General features: G+C 47.1%; 1 protein-coding gene across 2 annotated transcripts in view; it reads left to right on the top strand.

Annotated features, from left to right (window-relative positions):
- UNC5D (unc-5 netrin receptor D) overlaps positions 1–14,623 on the top strand; it is a 564,017-nt gene that overhangs the window by 470,010 nt on the left and 79,384 nt on the right. Inside the window, exon 8 of one of the 2 annotated variants that reach the window (XM_062213085.1) lies at positions 4,896–4,928. The exons of the other annotated variant lie outside the window; for it this stretch is intronic. Within the exon in view, the coding sequence (XP_062069069.1) occupies positions 4,896–4,928 (33 nt within the window). The remainder of the gene's footprint in view (positions 1–4,895; positions 4,929–14,623) is intronic. 2 annotated transcript variants of the gene reach the window in all.

Raw genomic sequence — 14,623 nt, 5'->3', positions numbered from 1 at the left:
ACAGCATGACAATTTAAAACATGAAAAACCACTTTTGAATATTTAACTTGTAAATATAGCAGAAGATGGTATAACTGAGTTATAATTATGATCACTTTCCGTGTGCCTAGGAGGTCCCTCTCTCTGAGAGGTATAAGTCAGACTTTGAAAAGCTGCTGTGATTTTCCCAACCTACAGCTCAGCTGCTACTGATTCAAAATTGCAACAGTTATTTGCCTGCAGGAGACAGGAGGGACCCTTCTGGGCCCATCTGTATCCCACAGCTATCACGGGCCCCTTGGGGAGGCAGAAACGAACTGAAGTTGACCACACGGAGTGCCACATTTGTTGCCAGAAAGTGGTGGTAATGGCAAAAACACAAACCCCAATTAATCAGGATCTCTTGGCATGGGGCCCGGGCATGGGTATTTGTTTACAAAGCTCCCTAGGTGATCCTAATGTGCAGCCAACATTAAGAGCGTGGCCCTAATGGATTCTTTGGCTGAGGGGTCCTTTGCACACAGCCTCTGGAGAGAGGTAAAAATTCAAGTGGAGAGGATTGGGTTGACCCTGGCCAAGTTGTTGCATGGCCCTGAGTGATTATGCAAATGGAACAAAAGAAGAGTGGAGTGTGGAGTGAGCAGTTCTTGCAAAGCTGGTAAGGTCAGTGGGTGGCCCTCAGATCATTCCTCTCCGGTTGGGAAAATGGGAGCAGCTTGCCGTCAAGGTCCGGTTGCATCACAAAAGCAGCAGAACCCAACTTTATTGCTGATGCCCGGGGACCAGTGCTGTCTGCAGCACCGAGGCTTCCAGCCTTTTCTGCAAGAGGATGCACACGGATGCGTGCGATGGGCTGGACCTTCGCAGGACAAATCCCCCGAGAGAGCTGGGGCCTTTGTGTAATTTCTCCTCTTCCTCCAGAAAATCGTTTTTTGAGTGGATTTCTGTAAACTGCCTTTGGTTGCTACTTTGCAGGTTTGCAGACTTAACAGTGGGTGAGGCCGGTGCCGCGGCTCAATAGGCTAATCCTCCGCCTGTGGTGCCGGCACACCGGGTTCTAGTCCCTTTCGGGGCACCGATCCTGTCCTGGTTGCCCCTCTTCCAGGCCAGCTCTCTGCTATGGCCCGGGAGTGCAGTGGAGGATGGCCCAAGTCCTTGGGCCATGCACCCCATGGGAGACCAGGAGAAGCACCTGGCTCCTGGCTTCAGATCAGCGCGGTGCGCTGGGCGCAGCGGCCATTGGGGGGTGAACCAGCGGTAAAAGGAAGACCTTTCTCTCTGTCTCTCTCTCACTGTCCACTCTGCCTGTCAAATAAATAAATAAATTAATTAATTAAAAAAAAAACAGTGGATGAAAGCAAAGGAGCCCAAAGGGCCCTTCAGCCTCTGCCATTTATTTTCCTGTATCGGGAAACTAAAATTGTGAGTTGCCTTGATCTCCTAACAGCAGAGGCCAGGACGTGACATAAAGTTCAACTTCCACCCCAGGACCACCAAGGTTCACTAGGGTTTCTGGGCTTGGGGTTGTGATTTAGCTCCCTACAGCAATGAAAACTGACAGCTTTTTTCCCCACCCTAAAAAAAGTGAGGATCATAATAGTCGTCATCATTCCTGACTCCCACTGATCGCATTTGTCGCTGCCAGACACCTGCTAGCCCCATACTCCAGCTTAATCCTCCGTCCCAACCTTCGGGGACATTTTTAGTCCCATTTTACTGTGGAGAACATTGAGGTCTCGCAGACAAAATGCAGAAACTGGAGATTGAAATTCCCTTCTCACCGTGAGAACGTGCACTCGTTTCCACAGGCACCCATTGCCCGTAACAATGGCACAAGAGCTAGCTGACAGGGAGACTCCCCTACTTCTGTCTGCCCTCTTGTCCATGGCCTGATTTCTCTGTCTTGCTACCTTAGCTCTAGGGCTTCTCAGTCGCATGCCTCTTCCTTCCCTCAGAGCATTATCTGGTAGAACTCTACAACCCCATGTTTGTTCATAGCCTGGCTGTATTAGATTTATTTTTCTGGGGAGTAGTTATATATCTCACCTGTTTTTAATGTAGTTTCATTTCGCTACCAAGCATAATCTCCATTCCTGCGGTTTAGAGGGAAGAAAATATTGTTAAGCTCAGCCAGAGTTCTAAACAGATGTTCTGCACGTCTCCTCCTGTAGTTGTAGCCATGCATCTCTGAGACATCTTAGCCTTGGCCTGCCAGCGTCACTGTGCCCATGCCAAATGCTTTCAGATACCGTGCAATAAGCAGAAACTGAAGTTGGGTTAAACCCACCAAAGTCATTTTATTCTAATTCTTGAGTGCATTAGCATCTGGACTTTGTGGGCTACCACCTGCTTTGGGAAAACTAGTGGGGTTGAATCTGTGCAGTAAGGAGAATGCAAGTGTTCTGTGTTAAGAAACCTGACTCCCTCAAAATCTTAATGCAGTCACATCAACATGAACAAATGCTTGCTTTTTATGGGCAGTTTGCATCATAATGCTGGATTTATCAGAAATTACCCTCTTCCATCTCATTTTCCTCTTTTATCTAAAAAAAAAAATTAGTGGCCCATTTGCAATCATTTGATGTATACACATCGTTTAAAAGCTACTTCCTTAGCTTTTGTTTTTTGTTTGTTTTGTTTTTGGCAGGCAGAGTGGATAGTGAGAGAGAGACAGACAGAAAGGTCTTCCTTTTTGCCGTTGGTTCACCCTCCAATGGCCGCTGCGGCCAGCGCATCGCACTGATCCGAAGCCAGGAGCCAGGTGCTTCTCCTGGTCTCCCATGCGGGTGCAGGGCCCAAGGATTTGGGCCATCCTCCACTGCCTTCCCGGGCCATAGCAGAGAGCTGGCCTGGAAGAGGGGCAACCGGGATAGAATCCAGCACCCCGACCGGGACTAGAACCTGGGGTGCTGGCGCCGCAAGGCAGAGGATTAGCCTGTTGAGCCACGGCGCTGGCCCTACTTCCTTAGCTTTTGAAGATCTTCATTTAAAACCCACTCCCAGGGCCAGCACGTAGCTGACTAGTTAGGAAGACCGTGTCCCGTGTTGGTGTGGGTTTGGTTCTCAGCTACAGCTTTGTGACAGTGCAGACCCTGGAAGGCCGAAGTGATGGCTCAAGTAGTTGGGGTCCTGCTACACAGGTGGGATACCTGAGTTGCATTCCTGGCTCCTGGCTTTGGCTAGCCCTGACAAGCAGGCATTTGGGGAGGCAACCAGGAGATGCAAGCACTCTCTGTGTCTGTCTGTCTGTCTCTGTCTCTCTCAAATATTTTTTAAAGCACACTTCCCCTTTAAGTACCACAAAGCCTTTCTCTTAAAATCATTAAATGCAAGGGTGAGTTAGAGAAGAGGCAAATTTGAAGTGTAGCTGGGTCTGTCTGCCTGGGAGGAGTTAGGATGCAGGTGCTGGGATAACATTTATGAAGTTCTCTAATGTGCACTGTGTGAGATTGGATTCAATCTAAAAATCCAAAGTGACAGTCTCGCCCCGTGGGGCTCCTCGTTCAGCAGACAGAGAAAGGGGCTGCACGGGTGACCGTTCCACGTCCCCTCCCACTGTGGGAGTCGGTGAGCAATGAGCCATCAGCCGGCCTTGATTCTTGTTGTCTGAGGGTTCCACCTAAGCCCTTGGAAGGGACTTGGCGGAGGGACGGACACCATGCTGATCTTCTGGCTCCTCTTGGCCTGGCCCCTGCAGGGTCGTCCTCTCCAGGATCTCTGCCCATCATGGGACAGTGGCTGGGAGAGTAGGGCTTAGAGGGACAAGGCACAGGCATCAAGTCTCAGCATGACCTGCAAGATTCAAGATGGGGCAGGAGAGAGGGTGGCTGGAGGACGCTGGGGAGAGCTGGTATCGATGCCTTTCCTGAGCTCGGACCTGGTGCCGCTGCTGAGGTCTTCAGTCTTTACCCACCTGCTCTTTACCCTCATATGTGCTATGGCGATGTGATGCCATTTCTTCCCTTGAAAGAGACGGCACACATTTTAAGACATAATGGCGGCCAGCGCCGCGGCTCACTAGGCTAATCCTCTGCCTTGTGGCGCCGGCACACCGGGTTCTAGTCCCGGTCAGGGCACCGAATCTGTCCCGGTTGCTCCTCTTCCAGTCCAACTCTCTGCTGTGGCCCGGGAGTGCAGTGGAGGATGGCCCAAGTGCTTGGGCCCTGCACCCCATGGGAGACCAGGAGAAGCACCTGGCTCCTGCCTTCAGATCAGCGCAGTGCACCGGCCGCAGCGTGCTGGCCACGGCAGCCATTGGAGGGTGAACCAACGGCAAAAAAAGGAAGACCTTTCTCTCTGTCTCTCTCTCTCTCTCACTGTCCACTCTGCCTGTCAAAAAGAAAAAAAAAAAAAAGACATAATGGCTATGAGAAACAGAAAAGGGCTTTCTTAGGGCAGACATCTGAGCTGCTCCCAAGCCTGCACCCACAGCCAGTGAGAATGGGGACACAGGCAGAGCTGGGGACTTTTTGATCCCTGCCTTGGATCCTGCAGACCCTTGCAGGATCCCTTTAAGTATGTATTCACTGATTCATTTTTCTATCGGCGCCTACAGCGTGATGGCTTCCCTTACGTGAGCAAGCCTCTGACTGTAGATAAAAAAGGTACAGGCTGCAAGCAAACTGCTCTCATCCTGCTGATAGAATCTAGTCAATGCAAGAGGAAAAAAATGCCGGGAAACCGGAGGGGAAAATAAATTTTTAAAAAATGAAGTCATCATTGTAGAAAAATATTTCAAAACAGGCAAATAAAAAATTAGAATGGAAGCGAAAAGGCACGGCAAAACAATCCATATTTGCAAAAAAAAATGGATAAAATGTTTCATTTATCCAGGGAGATAAGACTGATATAGGAAATACATCTGCCACTTGTAAACTTATTAAATGCAACTTTCTCTTTCTCTTTCTTTCTTTTAGATAAAAAACCTCTTCATGAAATAAAACCCCAAAGTAAGTTATTTTTCCTCTTGTGAATATAATTTATTCTCCTATTTGCTGCCTGTCTGTTGTATTTGCTTAGGAACCAAGCAGAACTGAAGTTCCAGTGAAAGGGCTCTCGGGGTTGGTCCTCGTTGAGTTTGGAGTCACATATCAGAGGTTTAAATCAGAAAGAAATATGCACACCTCTTCCCTCCCCCGCAGTAAAATCTCTGCTCTCGATTCTTTCTGCCTGTAAGTCCATTGCTCTGCCATGTCAGCTAGGATTCTGATTGCCGAAGAGATTGATAGTATTACAATTCATAAACATTTGTCATGAGCGGCGCCTTTGGGCTGAAGGCTGGCTCCACACAGCCCAGGGTCTTAGCTGCGGTGACGTCCACGGCTGCTGTGCAGAGGACCTGAGGTTCCCCAGAAAAACAATTAGGAACGGAGGGTGCTGGTGCTGGTGCTGGTGCCATGCTGGTGCCGGCTTGAGCTCCCCTTCTCCGAGCCTCCCTCCCCCCACATCATTCAGGCTTCCTTCCCGAGGGGCTCTGCGGTGTCTCCATTGCATGCGTTATGTGGATTTGGGGGAAGTGTGGCTGCACTGAGTGGCAGCCTGGGGTCTTGGGCTTGACTGCACTTTGGAATCACCTGGAGGCCTTGGAAAACACCCCAGTTCCCAGCCTGTTCGAAATCAGAATTTGGGGTGAAGACTAGGCTAGAACTTGGGAATCTTCGTTGTTGTTGTTGTGCATACGTATTTACATATACCAAAGGCAGAGCTACAGGGAGAGTACGAAACAGAGATCTCCCATCGGCTCGTTCACTGCCTATATGGCTGCAACAGCGAGTTCTGGACCAGGCCTAGGCTAGGGTTCTGGAACTCCCTCCAGGTCTCCCATGTGGGTGGCAGGGGTCTAAGCACTTGGGCCATCCTCTGCCTTCCTGGGCACATCAGCAGGAAGCTGGATCCAAGTGGAGCAGTTGGGACTCCAAGAGGCACTCAGGTATGGAATGCTGGCATCACCGGCGTGGCTTAGCCTACTGTGCCACAGTGCCAGCCCCAGGGACCTTTTGTTTTGTTTGTAGTCTCCTTTGGTGATTCCCATGCGCAGCTTGGGCTGAGAACCTCTCTCTTCAGAGTTTCCGAGACCGCAAATGTCAGAATCTTGAATGTGTTAAATATGAGGGGATGGGGGCCAGCGCCGTGGCTCACTTGGTTAATCCTACACCTGCGGCGCCGGCATCCCATATGGGCGCTGGGTTCTAGTTCCGGCTGCTCCTCTTCCAGTCCAGCTCTCTGCTGTGGCCCGGGAAGGCAGTGGAGGATGGCCCAAGTGCTTGGGCTCCTGCACCTGCATGGGAGACCAGGAGAAGCACCTGGCTCCTGGCTTCAGATTGGCGCAGCACCAGCTGTAGGGGCCATTTGGGGGGTGAACCAACAGAAGGAAGACCTCTCTCTTGGTCTCTCTCTCTCACTGTCTAACTCTGTCAAATAAAAATATATATATATATGAGGGGATAGGCTTTAGGCTTTAGTGCACCCCCAGTTGGCATCAATGTGTAGTTCTTTCATAATATGCATTTTTCCTGGGCTTTGTGATGACGCCTCAGGTGCCCCCAGCGTGGAACAGAGCAAATGAATTCCACAGCCTGGTGGAAGCTCCTGAGAACCCACCTGCTAATGTGCTCCCCACGTCCTTCTCCTGCCCCGAGGTGAGGCATCTAGGGAAACCTCAGGACCTAAGGGCGGCGACAGCACAGCTCTTCTCCATCTGGGAGGGAGAGAGCAGCCTGCCTGGTTTGGTTAGAGAAGGATGCCTCTCTCTGCCACTGTCTCTCATTTCCGTTTCCAGTGAACGACTTTTGAGCTTTTAAATGCTGAGATATTAAAATTCAGAGAGCTTGGGAAAGTTAATAGTTTTCATTAGCTAACGTCTGTGAGAGAATTCCACCTCCGTGAGGACAGACAGAAATAATTACCTTGAGCCACGAGAGAAAGATCCAGTCACGCCCTTCTGTTCATAGTTCCTGATATCGCTCCAGGCAGCGTCGACCCAGACAGATGCCTTTACTAACGTGTCCGAGAATTCCATAAAACAACAGAACAAACTTTAACTCCTTTGCCCTGCTGTCATCTCATTGAGGAACCATCAGAACAGTGGTGGTGCCTTCTGACACCGTGCATGCTGGACTTGGAACTTAGAGGAAGCCGGAGGCTAGGGGAACCTGGCTGTGTTTGCTGTGTTCTTGTGTCTGTGCGCATGTGCATGGTGAGTGACAATAGAAAGCGATGGATTGCTGGCTATGTGTCCGTGCCTGTGTCAAGACCCCAGGGTGACAGCTGGGCAGGTGGACTCTCTCCTTAGATGCCTGCCTCACATCCTCACACAGTAGCTGCTGAAAGCACATTTGATGGTAGCTAAAGTTCTGCTAACTCAGGGTGCAGATCTGCTGGGCGGCACAAGCCAGCCACAGGTATCCATGTGGGGGCCCGCGTAAGAGTTACCTAGCAATGCATGTGTGTGTTTTTAAAATTAATTTCATGCTTAGTTTGTGAGTCCTGTGCCATCCTAATTTGGTTACATCTGTACTTCCAGCCATAAACCCCAGAGAAGCTATTTCCAGCTCCTCAGGGACTCCTGAATTAGTTTTTGCTTGAGGTCCTCGCTCCCGAGCACCATGCTTAATTGCTGGATACTGCAGTGGAATCGCTTAAACTGTTTTAATTTGTGATTTCCCTAAAAATAAAACCTTAACGGAATCAATGTGATTGCAAAAGGCTCCCCGGGGAATGCGGTCGGCGTTCTGTACGCTGCATGGTTAGGAGTGCATTATACAAATCCAGGCTATGGTGGTTCAGGAAGAGGGGCTTCGTTTAAGACTACATGAATCATCACTGATGCAAAATCAAAGTCAATTATGAAGATAATTGAGAAACAACCTGTTCCTATATATAGCTGTACACACGATCCTCCGCAAGGCCTGCCGAGTAGAAAATAGCTCTCAGAGCTTTGCACTTGGTGCTCCGTGAGCGGGTGGGCAGAGGAATAAAAAGACAGTGAAGTCTTAAGATATCTGTTGGCAAATCATAATGACAAACTGGGGGAAATGTGTGCACTGCATAGCTCATGAAAGCACTTATTGTAAATGAGATAATTTAATCAATTACGTTTCCTAATGTACTAAACCGAATGTTTCATTTTCTGCTTCTGCACATCTTAAATTATCTTCAGGTGCTTTATGAGATTTAATCATAGTTAATAGAAACTTCATTACCATCAAATGTGCTTTCAATAAATGTTGTGTAACAATGTCAGGAGGTGCTGTAAAATATAGTGGGTTCTGAATGGCAAACACGCACCCCCAGAGTCAGAGTGAAAAATGGTTGTGTTCAGACAAAGAGACTCCTTGGAGCCTTAGAGGATGTGGTTTTCAGAAAGGCTGTGAGCTGAGGAGGGGCTGCTCTGGCAAGTTCACCATGGGGGTGAAGAGCATCTAGCTTTTCCTGGCCCAGAACCCAGTGCTGCACATCCTGTCTTGCTCTCTTCCACTTGGTGGTTTGTGTCCAACAGAAGTGAGACTAGGAATCCAAGCAGTAGGACCAGAGTCAGCTGTCTCTAGGACATACCAAGTTGAAACATTTCATCCTTCTCTGACCCTTTAATCCATTCGTGAACTGTCTTCTCTATTTCAGTACAGTCTACCATCAGTTCACTTGTCTGGACATAAACTTGGACAACCTCGAAGTCCCCTTTATCCTCTTTTTTCTCCTGCTAATCCCCACCTCCACCACCAAAATCACCACACTTGGATTATTCTGCCACTAAAGCAGATCTGCAGTTCATCTGCCTTTCTCTGTTTCTACTCTAATCCATCCCTTCCTTCACTCCACAGATAATTATTGAGTGCTTACCTGGTACTAGTAGATGCTCTAGGACATGAAGAGTCATCACTGAGAAAAATATATGCAATTTCTGCTTCCATAAACCCCACAGTCTAAGTGAGGAGAGAAATACAGATGCAAAAAAGACAATGTAGAGTGCTTAGTGCTATGCACATGGGATGAAGTGTTGTGAAGAGAAGGCAAGGAGGGCAAGGGACTTTGGCAGGGTTGAGGGGACTGTTGATTTCCAGTGTGGGGTGTTCAGGGAAGATGGCTGTAATAAAATTACACTGTAGAAGAGACACGAAACATTCCAGAGCACTGGCCAAAGGGGGAATGGCAGGATGCAAAGGCTGGGAGGTGGGAGCTTACTTGAAATATCTAAGACAAGGCAAAGAGGCCAATGTTTCTAGCACAGTGTGGTCAGGCCAGTGGCCTTTTCTAAGGTCAGAGAAAAAAGGGTTACAAAGAAAACTCCCAAGTGCATGATTAGACCATTGTAAGGGCTTCAGCCCATTCTCAGGGAGATTGGAAGTCACTGAGGATTTTCCTTCAGAGTGCCAAAACCTAGTATTTCCAAAAGTAAACTCTGACTTATGCACTGCGTGTAAACCCGTGCAGGACCTGGGAAGAAGCAAGAAGGTCAGTTGCAGTGACCTATTGCCATAGCAATCTGTTATAACCCAAACTATTGGAATAATTCATGTTCTAGATGACTGTGGTTTGGGCCTGATAGAAATATAGGAATTATAATAATCAGTCATACTGTGAGTATCTTTTGAAGGCAGAGGCGAAATGATTTGCAAATGGATTGGATATAGAGTATGAGAGAAATATTAGCAATGATTCCAACAGTTTGGCTTTGCAACTGGAAGAAGGGAGTTGTCTGGGCAACCTTGAGCTAGCAAACCTGGAGGGAGAATCAAGAATTTGAGATCCTTATTAAACATGTAAATGGAGAGTTTGAGTATGCACTTGAATGAATGTGTCCGGAGGGCATAGGACTGTCCTGGCTGGTGACAGAAATCTGCAGCTATTAGTGTCTAGAGGATATTTAAATCCATGAGGTTGGATGAGATCACCGGAGAAGGAATCTGGATAGAGAAGAGAAAGATGTGAGGCTGAGCCCTGAAGACATGGCGTTTGGATGTCAAGGAGGTCAGAAGTCACTGTAGAGAAGCAAGAAGAGTAGCAGCCAGGACAACGAGAGAAAAACCCTGGGAAAAGATAGTGGTGTCCTAGGCCATCTTCACTGCCATGGCAATTTCCACAGTTGCTTCTCTGCATCCAGTCTTACCCTGCATCAGTTGACCTGATCTTTCTAAAACATACATTTTAATCATATCACCATCCTGTGTAAACCATTCAGATTGAAGCCCAAAGCCTTTAATATGTATATGATGTTGTCTCAGCTTTCTTCTTTTAATCATAATCAGCTTCTATTTTATTTTTTTATTTTTAAGATTTATTTATTTTGAAAGTCAGAATTACACAGAGAGAGAAGGAGAGGCAGAGAGAGACAGAGAGAGAGAGAGAGAGAGGTCTTCCATCTGCTGGTTCACTCCCCCATTGGCCACAATGGCTGGAGCTGCACCAATCTGAAGCCATGAGCCAGGAGCTTCTGCCAGGTCTCCCACGTGAGTGCAGGGGCCCAAGGACTTGGGCCATCTTCTACTGCTTTCCCAGGCCACAGCACAGAGCTAAATTGGAAGTGGAGCACCCAAGACTCAAACTGGTGCCCATGTAGGATGCCAGCACTGCAGGCAGCAGCTTTACCTGCTATGCCACAGTGCCAGCCCTAGCTTCTATTTTAGAAAAAAAATTATTTTATTTGAAAGGCAAAGCTGCAGAGAGAGAGAGAGAGAGAGATCTTCCATCTGTGACTCACTCCCTAGGTGGCTGTAACAGCCACGTCCTGGCCAGGCCCAAGCCAGTAGCCAAGAACTCCATCCGGGTTTCCCACCAGGTGACAGGGGCCCAAGTACTTGAGCCATATTCTGTTGCCTTCCCAGGTGCATTAGCAGGAAATGAATGGAAGCCGCGTAGCTTGGGCTCAAACTGGTACTCTGCTTTGGGATGCAGGCATGCCAAGCAGCGGCTTAACTCACTGAGCCATAGTGCTGGCCCCCTACATCAGCAAACTTTAATCAGCTAACCATTAGGTATTTTGCTTCCTTGCTCTCCTCATTGCTGTATTCTTCTGCCAAACACAACTGCTTCATTCAGCCCCATGCCCATTTTGACACATAATATTATGGATTTCTTCTTCCTGAAAACTCTTTCACTCCACCTAATACTGCATCTGGTTAGCTGATTCTGCTTTCAACGTTCAGTGTAGATGTCACTTCTGTAAAGCCTTCAACCTCCGCCCCAAATCTGGGTTAGTTGTCCTTGTAATTGTCCCCAATGTCAAGCCATTCACCCAAGTCTGCTCTGGATTTTCCCTGCCTCTGTACTGCTCTGGATTCCCCATGTGATAAACAACCTCCCTGCCAACTACTCTGCACTGTAGGGTCTTCCTACTGATCACTATCCCTATTCTAGAAGGGATATGCCACATATTCTAGTATGTAGTACGTGTTCAGTAAGCATCAGTTGAATTATACTACTTGTTTTTCTGCAACATCATCTCTAGGTTTTTACCATTAAAGAGAAAAATCAAGAACATTCCCTCTTATATTACTGTGTAGAAGCTTTTTTTCATTACTATAAGACATATTTAAGGTAACTACATAAAAAGTTTGTGTAGCTCATGGTTTTGGAGATTCAAGTCTAAGATTGATGGGCGTGTTGCTTTGGCACCCGGGAAGGGTGGCAGATGGTGATGGTAGAACATGTACAGAGAAAGTCAGACATGGACAGCTGCCTGGCACAGCTTGGGCTTCTAAACAACTCTAGTGATGCCACTTGGGACATCTGCATCCCACAGCGGAGGAGTGCTGGTTCACATCCTGGCTCCTCTGCTTCCAATCCATCTTCCTACTAATGCATTCTGGGAGGCAGTGGATCTTCCTTTAAGTGTTTGGGCCCTGAAACCTGCATGGGAGACATGGATGAGATCCAGGCTTTTAGCTTCAGCCTGGTCTAGACCTGCCTGTTCTAGGCAACTGGAGAATGAACCAATATGACAAAAAAAAAAAAAAAAAAAAAAAAAATCTTTATTGCTCTTTCAAGTAGATAAAAGAATTGTAAATAAGTAATAGTTTTTAAAAATCATCTATTCTGTGTAGGCATTAGTTTAAAGACCAAAATGTATGCACATTGAAATGATTTCCGAGGCCGGCGCTGTGGCACAGCAGGTTAACGCCCTGGCCTGAAGCATCATCGGCACCCCATATGGGCGCCAGTTCTAGTCCCGGCTGCTCCTCTTCCGATCCAGCTCTCTGCTGTGGTCTAGGAAAGCAGTGGAAGATGGCCCAAGTCCTTGGGTCCCTGCACCCATATGGGAAAACTAGAGGAAGCTCCCGGCTCCTGGCTTCGGATCAGTGTAGCTCCCGCCATTGCGGCCATCTGGGGAGTGAACCAGTGGATGGAAGACCTCTCTCTCTCTCTCTGTTTCTGCCTCTCTCTGTAACTCTGTCTTTCAAATAAATAAAATAAATCTTTAAGAACAAAAAGAAATGATTTCCACCTAAGCATGGCCTGAATGTGTCCTTAAAGCCAGAGAACTGGCTTCTCCTCATTGAAGAAAATTCTGGTCCTGTGTCCTGTCCTCCAATACATTGGTTGCATCCAGAATAGAATGATGTTGATCCCGATCCTTAAGGATCCCCACCAGGAAGACAGCTCCTCAGAAGATACAGGTGCCCTGCCAACTTGCACATTCTCTGCCAGCCTGTGAGGGCTCAGCACCTGGAAACACCCACAGGATTTTCTGAGTCTTGGAGTTATTCTTTTAAATTCTCCACAGAACGTGGGGCTCACCTAAGCTGAAAATGGGCTCTGACATTGGTGCTGATCTGCCAACCACTCTCCAAAATACTTTTCTTTTTCCCTATTTTGTCCATCAATTTTCCTTCTCTCCTGCTGTTTATTTTCAATTACAGAAATACATCATTTTCCACAAATTGCATGACCTGCTTTGTTCTTCAGAGTCATTCCAACTGTGAATCCGTTCAACCCATGTATGTGTGCAACATTTGTAATTTTCTTACCATTTTCAGTCTTTTTTTTATTATCTGATTTTTAATCCTCTCATAAGTATATGCCGTTTCTTACTACCGTTTTCAGTGATTTCCTTAATTTTGCCCCTTAATGGACATGACGGGATTTTTTCATTAAGTGCCTGGGAACCACACAGACACAACAGACAAATGATAGACCGGGATGTTCTTCAGCATCCGAATAGCCTGGGCCAGTATTCAAAATTAATTTACAATCCCATCTCTCCTGCTTTTTTGTAAATCAAAGTTTATGTCTTTAGTTTTCAAAATAGGAAATTAAATAGAGTAATTTTATGAGTGCTAGAATTTAAATCCTGTTCTTTTTGACTGTGTCAACTTGTGTCCCTGGTAGGCAAAAGCACAGTTTTGTTCCACCAGTTCCAACATGGAATTGTCAGGTGAAAGACAAGGCCTTCAATCAGCTTTGAATTTCAGATAAGAAAAGAATACACTTTGAATATACAAAATTTAGATTTAGCTATGCATCTTATATTTTTATTTGCTAAATGCGTTAACCTTCCAAAAAATGTAAACTAAAACACCTCTGAATGTATTCTATCAGGAGATGGCCTATAAAATAAATGACCTTGATGCTAAATTTAGAAAAATGATTGCAATTGAGCAGATTTGGGAGGAGAGAACCACTCAGTAAGAGTAAAAAATCTGAGCCTAGTTTGTGTTTGTGTGTGTGTTTAAGCCTGCAGAAGTACAAGGTCCACTGGAAAAGCTAAGTATTCGGTTTGACCAGGGATGTGATCCATGTAGTTAGATCTGGGTTTAAAGCTGTTGAAATGTAGGGAGGGCAAAACATGCAGTATCTTGAGCTGGAAGATAAGTCCACCTCAGAATGGACCCTGTGCCTCCCAGTGAGTCGCTGCCTGGCAATGCTGTTGCAGTCCACAGGTAAATTGAGTGATCCATGACTGGGGATATGGGTGCTAGGCAGAGGAGACCACGCCATAGGAGTGTCAGGCAGTGTCTCCCACTGAAACTAATATGCAAGCAGGCACTGGAAATGCAATCAGTGAGGTATGAGATTGGTTTAGGGAAGGAGTCCATGGCAAGAGAACCATTGGTGACTCTTGGTTGTCAAGTCTTGTGTAACTGCCAGAAGAAGAGAATTTAGGAGAAGAAAACATGTGAGGAGGTAGGGATGACACATCCATAAGCCACATAACAAATTTAAGAAGTAGCAAGAGATGCAGGTGTTTTTGTCCAGTAAGCAGGATGGAAATACGCGCTCAGATCTTTAGAGAGGAGATGAGGCAGGAGATGTTAATCTGAGACTGTTTGGGATCCAGGGAGCAGTTGGCACTGTCTGCCTGTGAGTGATTATCCAATTAGATGAGGAGAGGGGAAGGAAAGAGGGCCAAGAATGGAATGTGAAAGCCTGTGTTTAGAACTAGGAGGATGAAGGGTAGTTACTGAGCAGTAGGTAACAAGCAGGTCAGAGAACCAGGGGAATCAAAGAGACACAGCAGGTTTTTTAGAGCAGGGTTAGCTCCTCTTGTCTATTCGTGCAGAGCAGTGGCGTGGGGTAAGACAAGGAGCCTCCCTGGGGATGCCACTGCAAATGGGAACAGTGATTCAGGCAGAGAAAGACTGGGAAGGAGCAGTACTCAGAGATTCTTACAGCGATCATGCAGCATGGCTGTGGCTAGGCAGTGGCACAA

This window comes from Lepus europaeus, chromosome 16 (assembly GCF_033115175.1).
Source record: "Lepus europaeus isolate LE1 chromosome 16, mLepTim1.pri, whole genome shotgun sequence".
NCBI classification, from domain to species: Eukaryota; Metazoa; Chordata; class Mammalia; order Lagomorpha; family Leporidae; genus Lepus; species Lepus europaeus.
This window is presented reverse-complemented; position numbering and strand designations above follow the sequence as displayed.